The 13,957-nt window shown below is 53.1% G+C and overlaps 1 protein-coding gene and 1 long non-coding RNA gene across 8 annotated transcripts in view; one reads left to right on the top strand and one right to left on the bottom strand.

Moving 5' to 3' along the window:
- Znf710 (zinc finger protein 710) overlaps positions 1–13,020 on the top strand; it is a 69,802-nt gene extending 56,782 nt beyond the window's left edge. For 6 of the 7 annotated variants that reach the window (XM_052160049.1, XM_052160078.1, XM_052160051.1 and 3 more), the window contains 4 exons: positions 1,280–2,768; positions 6,374–6,565; positions 6,887–7,061; positions 11,010–13,020. In XM_052160049.1, coding sequence (XP_052016009.1) covers positions 1,280–2,768; positions 6,374–6,565; positions 6,887–7,061; positions 11,010–11,179 — 2,026 coding nt within the window. In that variant the 3' untranslated portion in view covers positions 11,180–13,020. Of the gene's footprint in view, positions 1–1,279; positions 2,769–6,373; positions 6,566–6,886; positions 7,062–9,030; positions 9,129–11,009 lie in introns of all 7 variants that reach the window. The other variant, XM_052160050.1, reaches the window with a different exon arrangement.
- Positions 1–13,957, bottom strand: part of LOC127667225 (uncharacterized) — a 400,922-nt gene that overhangs the window by 189,863 nt on the left and 197,102 nt on the right. The gene's annotated exons all lie outside the window — the stretch shown is intronic.

Genomic DNA, 13,957 nt, shown 5'->3' with positions numbered 1-13,957 from the left:
TGTATGATAAACCGTTTAGCATCAGGGCTGACCGGTGGTAGCCCGTGTTTGAAGCCAGTCTCACTCAGAGCCTAATTTATTTTTGCACGTTGTATTGTTTTCACATATATATTTTAAATCCCCATTCATGCAGCCACACTACTGATGGGAACAATTGTTTAACACCTCACAGTGCATTCCCAGGGTCTGTGCAAAATTAATTACTCTGGCAGCACCGCCAGTGGGACTCTTGGCGTGTTAGAAATGTGGCACGTTATATTTTGAGTGGGTGGGTTTTTTTTAATCGGTTCTTAAAATAATGGAGTAATTAGTGTTTAAAACAGAAGGGCTGGGCTATGGCTCTGTGGAGGAGCGCTCGCCTAGCATGCTCAAAGCCCAGGTCCAATCCCCAGCTCTGCAAAAGAGAAAATAAAAGGCTATTCAACCCCATTCATAAATCACCAGGCGTGGAGGCACATGTGTGACTGTAATCGCCGCATTCAGGAGGCTAAGGCTGTAAACTAGCAAATTCCAGGCTAGCCTCTGCTACATACTGAGATCCTGTTCTGTTTTGTTTTTTAAAAAAGAGTAGGGTCATATTTGTGCATTTTGAAACATATTTCTGAGGGCACCATGAGACCCTGTAAGACCCAGTTTAAGAACCACTGGGCATGAATTAAAGAAGTAGCTCTGTGGGTAAAGGGCTTGCTGCACAAACCTGAGGGAGGTCCAGGCAGACAGACCTCCAACCCCAGAGCTGGAAGGCAGAGGCAAGGGAATCCAGGTCCAGTTAGAGACCATATCTTTATTTAAAAAAAATTAAAAAAAGGTCCAACATTGGCCTCCACACAGGCATTTGTGCATACACCATACACCTGAATGCACACGAATCCCTGGGCAGGTGGATATGGTGCCACACATTTGCAATTCTAGCATGGGGGGGTGTAGGGTGTAGGAGGGGCTTTGGCGAGAGGATAAAGAGTTCTAGACCAGCTACAACTACATAGTGAGACCCTGTCTCAAATAAAAAGAATCACAGCTGAAATCCACCCTCCTTCCTGTTTTACGGATAGAAAGACTTAGGCAAGCAGGAGGTGAGGCTCACCCAGAGCCTCTCAGAGATGGAGGAGACACACAGAGGTGGTCCTTGCTCCCCATATTACAAGCATATCCTGTTCTCAAGGCAGGGGTCATGACATTAGGTCATGACACCCCAAATTATCTGGACCCTTGTCCTTGATGAGTCTGGTGCCTACTAGGCTCGGGATTAGCAGTATTAACCCTCCCTTTTCTCTTACAGAAATGCCCTCGTAGCCAGACGCCGCAGGATGGAGGGCTTCATGGACTCAGGGACACAGACGGACGCTGTGGTGGTGCTGTCCTTGGCTCAGGCTGCTGTGCTGGGCCTGGTCTCAGAAAATGAGCTCTTTGGAGCCACCATAAGTGCTGAGGCCTTCTACCCAGACCTAGGGCCAGAACTGACTGGGACAGCCATGGGGGAGCCAGAACCACCAGGGCCCGACATCTATCAGCTGTCCTGTAATGGGCGGGCCCTGGAAGAGCCCCCAGAAGAGGAGGTGCTAGAGGTAGAGGCAGCCTTCGAGAAGCACACCCGGAGGAAGACCCGGCCCCCGGTGAGGCTGGTACCCAAGGTCAAGTTTGAGAAGGCAGAAGAGGAAGAGGAACAGGAGGTGTATGAGGTGTCTGTGCCTGGTGATGACAAAGACCCAGGCCCTGTAGAGGCCCCTGCTGAGGTGGCCAGCAGTGCCTGTGAGGCCCTGGTGCAGAGCAGTGCCGTCAAGATGATTGACCTCAGCGCCTTCAGCCGCAAGCCCCGGACACTCCGGCACTTGCCGAGAACTCCAAGGCCAGAGCTGGACATGGCCTCATTCGATCCTCCCTTCCCGGATCCAGCCCGGGATGGCTTCCCCGAGCCCAGCATGGCACTACCTGGACCAGAGACTTTGCCCACTGAATGTAGTTTTGAGCCACCCCACCTGGCCCCCCTGAGCAACCCTGAGCCTCCCAACGTGACACCGCCGGAACTCGTCAAACCAGAGCAGGGCTTCGTGTGGCAGGAGCCCAGCGAGTTCGAGGCTGACACGGCAGGCTCCACAGTGGAGCGCCACAAGAAGGCACAACTGGACCGGCTGGACATCAACGTGCAGATCGATGACTCCTACCTAGTGGAGGCGGGCGACCGCCAGAAACGCTGGCAGTGCCGCATGTGCGAGAAGTCCTACACATCTAAGTATAATCTGGTGACGCACATCCTGGGCCACAACGGCATCAAGCCACACTCGTGTCCCCACTGCAGCAAGCTCTTCAAGCAGCCCAGCCACCTGCAGACGCACCTGCTGACGCACCAGGGCACACGGCCCCACAAGTGTCAGGTGTGCCACAAGGCCTTCACTCAGACCAGCCACCTCAAACGCCACATGCTGCTGCACTCGGAGGTGAAGCCCTACAGCTGTCACTTCTGTGGCCGCGGCTTCGCTTACCCAAGCGAGCTCAAGGCCCACGAGGTGAAGCACGAGAGTGGCCGCTGCCACGTCTGTGTCGAGTGCGGCCTAGACTTCTCCACCCTGACCCAGCTCAAGCGCCACCTGGCCTCCCACCAGGGCCCCACCCTCTACCAGTGCCTCGAGTGTGACAAGTCCTTCCACTACCGCAGCCAGCTACAGAACCACATGCTCAAGCACCAGAACGTGCGGCCCTTCGTGTGCACTGAGTGTGGCATGGAGTTCAGCCAGATCCATCACCTCAAGCAGCACTCCCTCACCCACAAGGTAAGGCCATCGGCCATGGCTGTCCTCCCTGCCACTCTCCGCTCTCCTTCTGATGTGCTCCAGAGCCCCGGATGGGATTATTTAGGTGTGGTGCACAGGTAATCTTTTTTTTTTTTTAAGATGTATTTTTATTTTATGTGTGTGAGCATGCACTGCAGTGTGTGCCTGGTTCCCTTGGAGGCCAGAAGAGGGCATCAGACCCCTGGAACTGGAGTTACAGGAGAATATAAGCTGCCATGGGCTGCTGTGTTCTCCAAAGTGTTTTTGAGGCCCAGGGAGATGATTCAGACTGTAAAGTGCTTGTGCAAACGTGAGGACCCCAGTTCAGGTTCCCAGCACACCTGTAAAAGGTTGGTTGGGTGGTTGTGCAGAACCCGGGGGTGGGGGGGTGGGGGAGGAGGGGAGGGCAGGTGACAAAGTCAAACTAGGAAGGCTCAAAGAATAAGGTGGAGAAATAGTTGAAAGAGACTTGCCAGCATCGGCCTCTGGTTTCCAGTTGTGCTTGCACCTGGACAATTGCACCCACACACATGTGTACAAGCATACACCACAGGGACAATTGCACCCACACACATGTGTACAAGCATATGCCACAGAGAGAGGGAGGGAGAGAGAGAGGAGAATTTACAAGATTTTTATGTGACTTGTCTGTGGAACTCCCACAGGACTCATGTCCTTCCCTGTTTCCTGGATCTGAGACCCGAGAGAGTCGTAGTAGATGCTCTGACCAGGGATTCAGAGGATCACAAGAGTGTATCAAATCCTTTGATTCCCCTTCAGTATGTCTGATTAGGAGCGGGATCAGTGGAGTGGGGAGCCGGCATGATGGCTCAGTGGGTAAAGGTACTTTGCTGCCAAGCCTGAGAAACTTAAGCCTGATCCTCAGGACCACGCGGTGAAGGAGAGCCGACTCCTGTTAGTTGCCACCTAAGACACAACACACACACATATACACACAACACACACACACAGCCATAAATGTAAAAGATGGGGCCATGGATGCATAAGGGCCTGAGGTCAACCCCATACCTGTGTAAGACACTTGGCGTGCTGGCGTGCGTTTGTGATCCCAGTGCAGGGGAAATAGAAACCTTGGAGGTTTCTAGCCTAGGCAGCGACCTCCAGACCTCCATGGGACAGCTCCTGAGGAGCAGCACTTGAGGCTGACCCCACCTCCACACATACATGTGCACGTATATGCATTTTCACACACATGATCATACATGCACACAAAGAAGAAAGGGGGCTGGAGAGATGGCTCAGCATTTAAGAGCACTTTGCTGCTCTTGTAGTGGCCCCAGGTCTGGTTTTCTGCTTCCACACATAGCAGCTCACAACTTCCTGGAATTCCAGTTCCAGGGGGATCCAATACCCTCTCAAGGCGTCTGCTTGCACCAGCACACACATGCCGTGTAGACATTTGCATAGCTACAACACATGCACATAAAATGGATATGTATATCTTAAATGTACAAGGGACGGACGACGTTTACCCGAGCAAAGCAGTGTGCGAAGATGAGCACTTGAGTAGCCTCGGTCTCAGGGACCAGTTGCTGGACCCAGGCTCCACCCAACTTCCTCTTCCTCCCCTGCCGTGTCACCAGTTCTCCTCCCCTCACTGTTCAGACATCCCCACCTCCCTTCTCCCCAGGAAGGTGGAACGGGGCCGCTTAGACCTAACCGTCCATCCTAGCAGTTGGCTGACCCCCAGATTCCTCCAAATGTAACCTTTCAAGGCTATGAGTAGTCCCCTACCATGTGGTCCCCTGTAGTGTCACAGTAGACACTACAGTGAGCCTACCAGGCCAGGAGCCCAAACTTCTCCAGCCTAGACTTCAGAACTTTTCTGCTAGCGCAGGGACCATTGGCAAGGCTGACCTGTCAGTTGTGGTGGCTGCTAATATATAATGTTAAGAAAGATTAAGACACTGAACCTGGGCTCATCAATAAAGCTGTAACTGATTATTAATGCCTGCAAGGGTATGAGTGAGGGATGATGGGTAGCTGTGTATCTGCCATCTTCCTCTACTCGGAGACGTCAAGATCTCTACCATACTCAAGTGCCAAGAGACCCCAAAGGTATCCGTGTTAGTGCCTAAATGTGTACCCCATGCACCTGTGCTCACAACCCTCTAATGGGGCCCCCTGGTGGTCATGTGGCCCGCCCTGTCACAAGGATAAAGAGGGTGCGTAACAAGAAAGAGCACCTGGCTGCTAAGAGAATAGACACGGGGTCTGTTAAAGTATCATAAATACCCTGGGTTCAGTCACCCGCACGCACACACACACAAAACACATAATGCAGACATGTTATATTAAGTAGTTGACGGCAGCTGTAACCACAGATGTGCATCTGTCCCAGTTCGGTTCTCTTCAGCAGAACAGTGAGTGTCCACCTGTGGCCCGCCTTCTCTCCCAGCATCCCTTGTACACACAGCACCCTAGTCCTGTGCTGAGTGAGCGATGAGCCGTCAGCAGTCATGCAACAGTCCCGACCAGCCAGTTTGCTCTGGAGCTGGTGTCTCCTGGGTCTGCGTGTCCGGGATAAGAATCAGCTGGGAGGTCTATCAAAGCTGGGCTATTCCAAACCCCACTGAATGATCCTCTGAGTCTGTTTAGGGAGGGGCCTCCGCCTGTCTGCTGTTGTCCAGCTATAGGTGATTCTCCATACCTTCAGGAGATTGATGGAAGGGCACGAAGGCTTCACACTTCACAGTTTTGTTGTTGTTTTTCAAGATTAAGGTTTCTCTGTGTAGCCTTGGCTATCCTAGAACTATCTCTGTAAATGAGGCTAGCCTTGAACTCAGAGATCTGCCTGCCTCTGCCTCTTGAGTGCCGGATTAAAGGCGGGTGCCACCAGCTGCAGCTCAGAACTTTATGCATACTTGAGTGTTGGTTATTTTTCCTCCGGTGCACAAAGGTTTTTATTCTTTTTCTGAGTGTTGGTGATTCAACCCAGGGCATGGCCTTTGGTAGACAAGCACTCTACTGCTAAGAGACTCCCAGCTCTCCCTGGCTGGTCTCAGATCTCTCTGCTTGTGCTCCTATACCCAGCTTTTATATATTACTTATTACATATAGAAATGTTTTGCTTGTGTGTTTGTGGAAGCAGAAAGGGTGGCAGAACTCCTGGGACTGAGTTACAGACGGTTGTGAGCCACCATGTGGTTGCTGGGAACTGAACTTAGAACCTCTGGAAGAGCAGTCAGTGCCCATAGCCTCTGAGCCATCTCCCTCCACCCACCCTCACCCCACCCTGGCCTTTATTGATAAGTTGTGCTGGGCTTGAATCAGATCTGCCTGCACACCAACCTGGCAGGCCGGGGTGAGAAGACACATAATCTGTCTGCCTTATCCTGGAAGGTAGCTTGGAACAGCAGACCTGCCAGAGGCTTGCCACTAAACCGGATAACCCGAGTTTGCTGCTCACATAGCGGAAGAAGAGAGCCTGAGGAAGTTCTGAAAGTTGCTCTCTGATGGTCACCCGTGCTGTGGCAGACACCACACACATGCAAAAAACCAAGTTTTGGTTTTTTTAGAAAAGGACTTTCCCAGGCCCAACCTTGTTAGTGCCCCAACCCTGAGTACTTCCTCTGTTCCCACAGGGTGTGAAGGAGTTCAAGTGTGAGGTGTGTGGCCGGGAGTTCACCCTGCAGGCCAACATGAAGCGCCACATGTTGATCCACACCAGCGTCCGGCCCTACCAGTGCCACATCTGCTTCAAGACGTTTGTGCAGAAGCAAACCCTCAAGACCCACATGATTGTGCACTCGCCTGTGAAGCCCTTCAAGTGCAAGGTATGGGGCACTTCCCACAGCCACCTGGCCGTGCGTCAGGGCGGGGCGGGGCTTGGAGGGGCTGGGGAGGAGGGCTGGTGGGGACCTGAACCCTGAATCTGTACTTCTGGGGAGTTGAGAAGAGTGAAGGTTGTGGTGCAGACGCTGCAGGGGCCTGGCTCTGATGTGAGCCACAGGTTCTGAGTGAGCAGGAGATGTAAGAGGCAGCGCCCTTCCCTCTCCTCTCTCTGTGGTGGCAGAGGAAGGGACGCATGCTGTGTGCGGTGGGGGTGGACTGGATGGCAGGCTCCCCGCAGCCCTCTGGTACCCTCCTTGTTCCAGGTGTGCGGGAAATCCTTCAACCGCATGTACAACCTGCTGGGTCACATGCACCTGCACGCAGGCAGCAAGCCATTCAAGTGCCCGTACTGCTCCAGCAAGTTCAACCTCAAAGGGAACCTGAGCCGGCACATGAAGGTCAAACACGGCGTCATGGACATCAGCCTGGACAGCCAAGGTGGGTGGGCTGTGCGCAGTGGGCAGAGCAGGATTGACAGCAGCATGGCGCACTCAGGAGTCTCCTCTCCAATTAGAGGCGTAGGGAGGCTGGCCAAGGCCGAGACGTCAATGAGGTGGGCTCAGGTCTGGAGAGAGGGGGAACCTGGAGAGCCCTCGTGGCAGTAACGGGTGGGGGGGGGTATTTATGTCTTCTTCCAAGGACTTACGTGGGCTCACTAAAAACAATAAAACAATAACTTATACATGTTGAGTGCTGTGTACCTCATGTGACCCTCCCAGGGAGTCTGGCTTTGGGATTATTCCTATAGCGGAAACTGCCTATAGGGCAGACAGATGAGGCAACTTGATCATAGCGCGTGAGAGCCCTAGGTGGCCATCTCTCTCGTCATTATGAAGAGGTGCCATGATAACTGGAAGTGGGTGAGAAAGTGGCGGGGTGGGGGTGGGGGTGGGGGTGGGAGGCACAAGTGCACACCTCCTGAGTGAGCGCATGTGGGGAGCCTCAGACATTCAGTCATGGTGCCCACAGGAGAGAATACAGCCACAGTCAGAGAGGGACAGGCGGTCCTGCCAGCAAGTTTTATGAGAGAAACAACATAATAACTATAGGAAAAAGGAAAAAGAGTTAAGACAGAACCCAAGATCTAGGAGATGTGGGTACGGCGGCAGTACACACAATTCTAGCATTTAGGAACTGAGGCAGGAAGACTGCACTGAAAGGCCAGCATGGCTATCGAGTGAGACCCTGCAGTGCTAATAACAATAGTCTGAGAGAGATTTCCAGAGAGGCTAGGTGCAGCTACACATACCTATAATAATGCAAGCACTTGGGATACAGAGGCAGGATTACAAGTTTCAGGTCAAGCTCGACTATATAAGACCCAGTCTCTAAACAAAAAAGAAAGAATTCTGGAGGATGCTACATCTTGGCAACTGTTAGGAGATGTCCCCAACTCTGTCTGGTTGCAGCAGAGCTGACCACTGGTCTGCACCACCGCCTAGACTGTACAGGTGCGGGGAGGGGTTGGGGGACAGCAGAGGTTCCTCCTTCAGCCTTCAGCGTGCTGGCAGCAGCTAGGTGGGCCACTGAGCCACTACAGATGGCTAGGGACATTGCATTTGGAGCATATGGCCAGTAGATGGCCTAGAGTTCTGGCAGAGGTGACACTGGCTTGTCCTAGGTAGTCTTTCCGAAGCCTTGCTATGGCTGAGTGGGCAGGTATGCAGGCGCCCTAGAGCCTTCATCTGGGTGCTCTCGGTAGCCCCTTGGAGTGGACGTGGGCCTAGCTTTGCCCCAGACCTGCTGCTGAGCGGGAATCCTCATTACTACAGGCTCTCTGTTCCTTGACTAACCTTCCCAGAACTGGCATAAACTGCTGGGCTCCCAGCCGTCTCTAGGAGGGGGTGAGGAGATCACATTTCCAATAGCTTTCCTTTGAATAGCTTTGATATAGATACCTTATTGGATAAGGTCTCAAATTGGCAGCCCCTGAGAGTCACTTGAAGATTTTCCCTTAACATTTATGTGTATGAGTTTTTGCTTCCATGTGTGTCTGTGAACCACAGGCTTGCTTAGTGGAGTCCGGGGTGGGGGTGGAGGGCTGTCAGATCCGATGGAACTGGTGTTACAGTTACAGCAGACACCACCGCCATGGTGGTGTCTGCTGGCAATCATTCCTGGGGCTGTGAGAGAATGCCCTGTGCATTAGACACTGAGCTGTCTCTGCAGCACGACTGAAGGTTGTTGTTAATGCTGATAGCTGGGTCTGGACCCCAGATGCAGGGCTGGGGTTTGGGTTTTGAAGCCCTTGGGACTGTTCTCTGTGCATCCGTTTGAGAGCTTTACTGCAGTGGACTTGCCTTGTAGCTCGTCACCGGCAGAGGCCAAGCCAACCTTTTGCAAACAACTGAAGCCATCAAACCTGGCTCTCTGGGGTGAGGGGAACAATCTCTTTCCTCATTTCCAGGAATGCTTAGCCCTGCTGCTAGAGCAGCTGGATGCTCGTATGCCTCTCCTAGTTCAACCCAGTCTTCAACTCTGTGCGGAGTTCAAGGCCAGCCTGAGGTACTTGCCTGAAGCAATGGACGTAATGGAGATAAAGTGGGGGCCTGAAGTTTGATTTGCTGTAATAAGCAGTGGTGGGATGTGGTGGGACATAAGTAGGCTTTGAACGGAGAACAGTCTTGGTTCAGATTCAGCAGTTTGGAAGCATTGGAGATGGCTTAGTGGGCAGTGCTGGCTTAGCATGCAGGAGTCCTGGGTTTGACCCCAGCACCCTCTAAATCTGCTGTGGTGGTGCACCACTGTGATCTCAGCATTCTGGAGTAGAGAAGGACCAAAAGTCCAAGGTCATCTGAGTTTGTGGATAGCCTGAGCTACATCAAGAGAGAAAGAAAGCCATGTGTGGTGGAGCACATGTTTAATCCCAGCACTGGAGAGGCAAAGGGGGGCAGTTCTTTAAATTAGAGGCCAGCCTGGTCTACATAGTAAGTTCCAGGACATCCAGTACTACAACAACAGAAATCCTGTCTGAGAGGGGGGGGGGAGGGAGGGAGGGAGGGAGGGAGGGAGAGAGAGAGAGAGAGTGAGTTAAAGTCAGATGAATATCATCAGGGTTAGGCTGCCTCTATGAGAGCCCAGAGCACTCGCTGGCATGTTTCCTCTTGCACTCAAGGTATAACAGTAGCCACCAGAACGCTGCTTCCCAGCACATCCAGGAAAGGGACAAAATCTGTCCTCCTTGCCAGCAAGCATTTCCTTTTGACCCAGTGGTCAGAATTGGGCTACATGCCAATTCATTCCTAAGCCACTTATTGGCGAAGGAGGGTGAATTTGACCCTCAGGAATAGACATATGGATGTCATAACTGGGAAGATACTCTTAGCATCAAACGGGACGATTGAAGGACCCTGTGATGGCCTACAGTGGCCTACCACAAGGATCATGGCTCACATGTTAGTGATGCCAAGGTTTAAGATATCTACCATGAGCCGGTGGTGGCGCACACCTGTAATCCCAGCAGTCTGGGAGGCAGAGGCAGGCAGATTTCTGAGTTCGAGGTCTACAGAATGAGTTCCAGGACAGCCAGGGCTATACAGAGAAACCCTGTCTCAAGAGAGAGAGAGAGAGAGAGAGAGAGAGAGAGAGAGAGAGAGAGAGAGAGAGAGAGAGAGAGAGAGCGAGCCTGGGTTAGGTCTGTTTCCCCCTAACCACCAGATTTCTAAAGCAGGCAGGGGCAAACGCCCTCTGCGGGTGAGCCTCCATCCCTGCCTGCCATCCTCCCCAGCTCCCACTTCATACCAATCCATGTCTCCTCAGGAGGTGCTCTGCTCATGTCACGGCAGCAAGCTTTAGAGTAAGATTCCAATTTCACAGAATTACGAGGCCCTCTCAGACCTCCTCCTGTCTCCAGGGATGCTTTCACAACCTACCTTGGCTGAGTTTGTCCTTGGAGAACCCAGGACCAGGGTAGGACTGGTTTGGTTCAGTAATGTGGAGAAACCACCCCTGCCAGTGCTCCGAGGTAGAGCTTTGCAAGTTCACGGGGGCACTTGTGGGATGACTTTGGGAAGTTGATCAGCCTTGCTGTCTGCACGCTGAGGTTGCAGGCAAACACTGGATGAGGTGAGGACTGGGGAGTACTTGGCATGCAGTGGGCACTACATGAGTCCCATAGCAAAGGGGGAACCAGCGACAGACATCCCAGATGACCTAGGAGGGCTCAGTGACCTGGCAGGGACAAGGCAACATAACCCAGAGGTCAAGGGCAGGCCCAGGATCTGTTTTGTCCAAGGCCCATCCTGTACAGCCAGCAGCAGGGTTTGTAACTGCCTGGAAGTGAAGACCAAGGAAACGGAGGCTGAACTTCCGTTTCCCCCGCCCCCCCCTTCTTGCAGGACGCTGGGGTGCCCTGTGTTTAGGCCTAACTGTGCACCTCTCTTGTAGACCCCATGATGGAGCTGGCAGGCCCTGACCCCTCTGAACTTGACAACCATCAGGAGATGGAAGACTTCGAGGAAAACTCCTATACCTACAGCAGTGTGGACGGCAGCGCGGAGGCCAGCGCCCTCACTGAGCAGGCCATGAAAGAGATGGCCTACTACAATGTGCTATAGCAGGCCGCTGAGTGGGCGGGGAGGGCGCGGGGTGAGACCCACATACTGAGGGCTGCCCCTCTGCAGCCCAGAACCAAGCTACTGTCCACTGCCCAGCCCCCTCCCCCCACCCTCAGTCATTTGCACCATTAGGGACCTTCAGACCAAATGCAGACTGTACTACTGTCCTTGCAGGGAGCTGGGCGCCGGCCTAGGCATCCCCGTGAGGGAAAGGTAACCAGGAGGTCCACATCTGGTTCTCCTTGGCCTGCTGCTGTGCTTGGGCAGGGGAAATACTAGTGAGGCCTCTTAAGGACACAGACTTAGAGTTCTTCTCCAAGCCACCTCAGGCATAGAGGCGCTCTCCAGGAAGAGAATGCTTGAGCCGGGTCTTGTCTCTCTTCTTCACCGACTCTGGCCTTTAAGGACATATGAGCTCCTGCACTGGCCGGCACTGCCCACCCCAACCCTGCTCAGACCCAAGAACCTCTTCCCTTCCCGTCACTCAAGAGCCAGGCAGGGCACTCTGCCTTCTACCTCCTGGGCCTCCCCTTGCTCCACACAGGCACGCATGCGGTCCTAGCCCTGGTCCTGCCTGTGGGAGAGCCGGGAGTCCAGCCTCCAGAGCACCCTCCCAGCCATCCTGCAGAGCTCCCCTGCCTCAGCCCCATGGGAAAGAATGTCCTGAATATGCATTTCAACAACTCGCATCCTGGTCTGTCCCCAGCTAAGGTGCCATCATCAGGGTCCTCATGAAAGCAAAATTTGGACATGCCTTGCGTCTGGCAAACATTAACAGAGATAGGTGGAGGCCCCTTGAGCCAGTGGGGAGGAGCAGGGTGACACTTGTCTGGGACCAAGAGAGGCCGTCCTCGGGAAGCCAAGGGGGACCACCCGTGGGAAGAGGGGAACTAGAATGGTTTTTGGTTTTGTTTTTTATGAGCAAGCAGGCGTTGTGAGGACTGGGTGAGCAGAGGCCCAGCAGGCTCCCAAGGAAGAACAAATATTTAATTGAAGACCATAGGGAGGGAGGAAAAGAATTCTGTTTTGAGCAAGTGAGGATATTTTGAAGGTAATTTATGTTTTCCTTTCCAACTCTCTTATCTATCATCTTTGATGGAGAATGTTTTTGGTTTGTTGTTTTGTTTTGTTTTTTTTGTTTTTTTGGTTTTTTTTGTCTTTTTTTTTTTTTTTTTTTTTTTGGTTCGCCCAAGCCTCGGCTTTCTTTTGTGCTGTGTGTGCTTCCTGCTTCCCGAATTTCCTAAAGCACCGAGGCCTGCGGGACCTGCCACAGCCCAGGTGTGTTGCTTGCCGGGAGCCTCGGAAGGCCAAGGCAGGTGGGAAGGGGAGGCAGAGAACCGCCCTGGCCTTCTCCAGCCAGCTGGCTCTCTTCCCCTGTCCACACTCCCCCATCTCTGTCCCCCAGGTAGTGTCTAGCACATTCATAAGCCCTGCCCACAAATCCCAAGGCCCCCCAAGGGGAGGAGCAGGCAGGGCTTACCCCAAAAAGGCATAGATGAAGCCACCAGCTTTGGCTGAGAAACCAAGAGTGGGAAACCAGCTGGGGCAGAGGGCACTGATTTGCAGTGTGACTGCCCCCAAGCCTGTCCCTAAGTGAAACACCAAGCCAGGCCTCAGGGTGACTGTTCAGGACTGGGGGTGAGGGGGGACCCAGTGGCCCAAGTGTGGCTTCCCATGGCTCCTGGCCTCCCAGGTGCCCGTCATGATGACCCTCAGGTGGCAGTGATTAGGTGTCACTGTACGAGACATTTATTTCTCCTGCTGAGCAGAAGGCATCACCCCTGCAAACTACCTCTTCCCACAAAGACTTTCTCCCCTGGTACCAAAAAGCACCCCGTACCTCCTCCTCCTCCTCCTCCTCCCTCCCCACCCCCCTCTCCTGCCAACGCAGTGGCCTTGGTCTTGGAAACAGAAGGGAGAAGTCTGGCCTGGGTGAGGTCTCCGATTGTCTCCCAGCCTGCCATTGGCACAACCCCCTGGGGGTGCCATACTCACCCTACCCTCGCCTTGTGCCCTGGCAAAGCGGAGAGGAAGGCACAGCACAGCACACAGTTGGAGCTGGAGGTGGTCTTGGCAAGGCTCCAGCCTCACCGCTCCCAGGCCTCCGAAAAGGGTGACTCAAGCCCTGGCCGAATTCCACTCTAACTTATTTTGACGTGTAGAGAAACCAACTGTTTAGCGATTCCACTTGTGCAGAGCCCTACTGTGTTTTTATGTTCCTGTTTTAAAAGAGAAGTTTACTTAGCAATAATTATAAATAAATGACTATTCTTTAGTGAGGTGGCTGTACATGCTTCTTCTCGGTGCCCTTGGAGGCCCCCCCCCAGGAGGTCCCACAAGGCTCCCTGGTCACATGCCAGAGAGCATGCCTCCCTCCCTGGAACTACAAGACAGTTTCAGCCACCTGACCAGTTGGGGGAGACTTGCTCCAAGCCCCAAGGGCAGGTTTTATCATTGTTTGAGACAAGGTCTCTGTAGCCCAGATCTACCTGTGAAGGGCTGGGACTACAGATGAGTTCTCCTATACCCAGCTTCTTTTTCTGCGTTGTTTTTATAGTTTTGTGACTTTTTGAGACAGGCTCTACCTGTGTCTGGCCTGGAACACTACAGTTTTCCTGTCTCACAGCTTCCTGATGCAAGACTACAAGCATGTGTGCACACCTGGCCCTTTCAGGTTTCTTGGTTTGTTTTCTGTTTTTGAGACAGGTTAGTTAAATTCATAGTGACTGTCCTTTCTACCTCAACTCCCAAGTGCTGGGATTTCAGGCATGCTCTGCT

Source organism: Apodemus sylvaticus, chromosome 1, assembly GCF_947179515.1.
Source record: "Apodemus sylvaticus chromosome 1, mApoSyl1.1, whole genome shotgun sequence".
Classification (NCBI taxonomy): Eukaryota; Metazoa; Chordata; class Mammalia; order Rodentia; family Muridae; genus Apodemus; species Apodemus sylvaticus.
The sequence above is the reverse complement of the archived record's forward strand: the minus strand, read 5'-3'. Positions and strand labels throughout refer to the sequence as shown.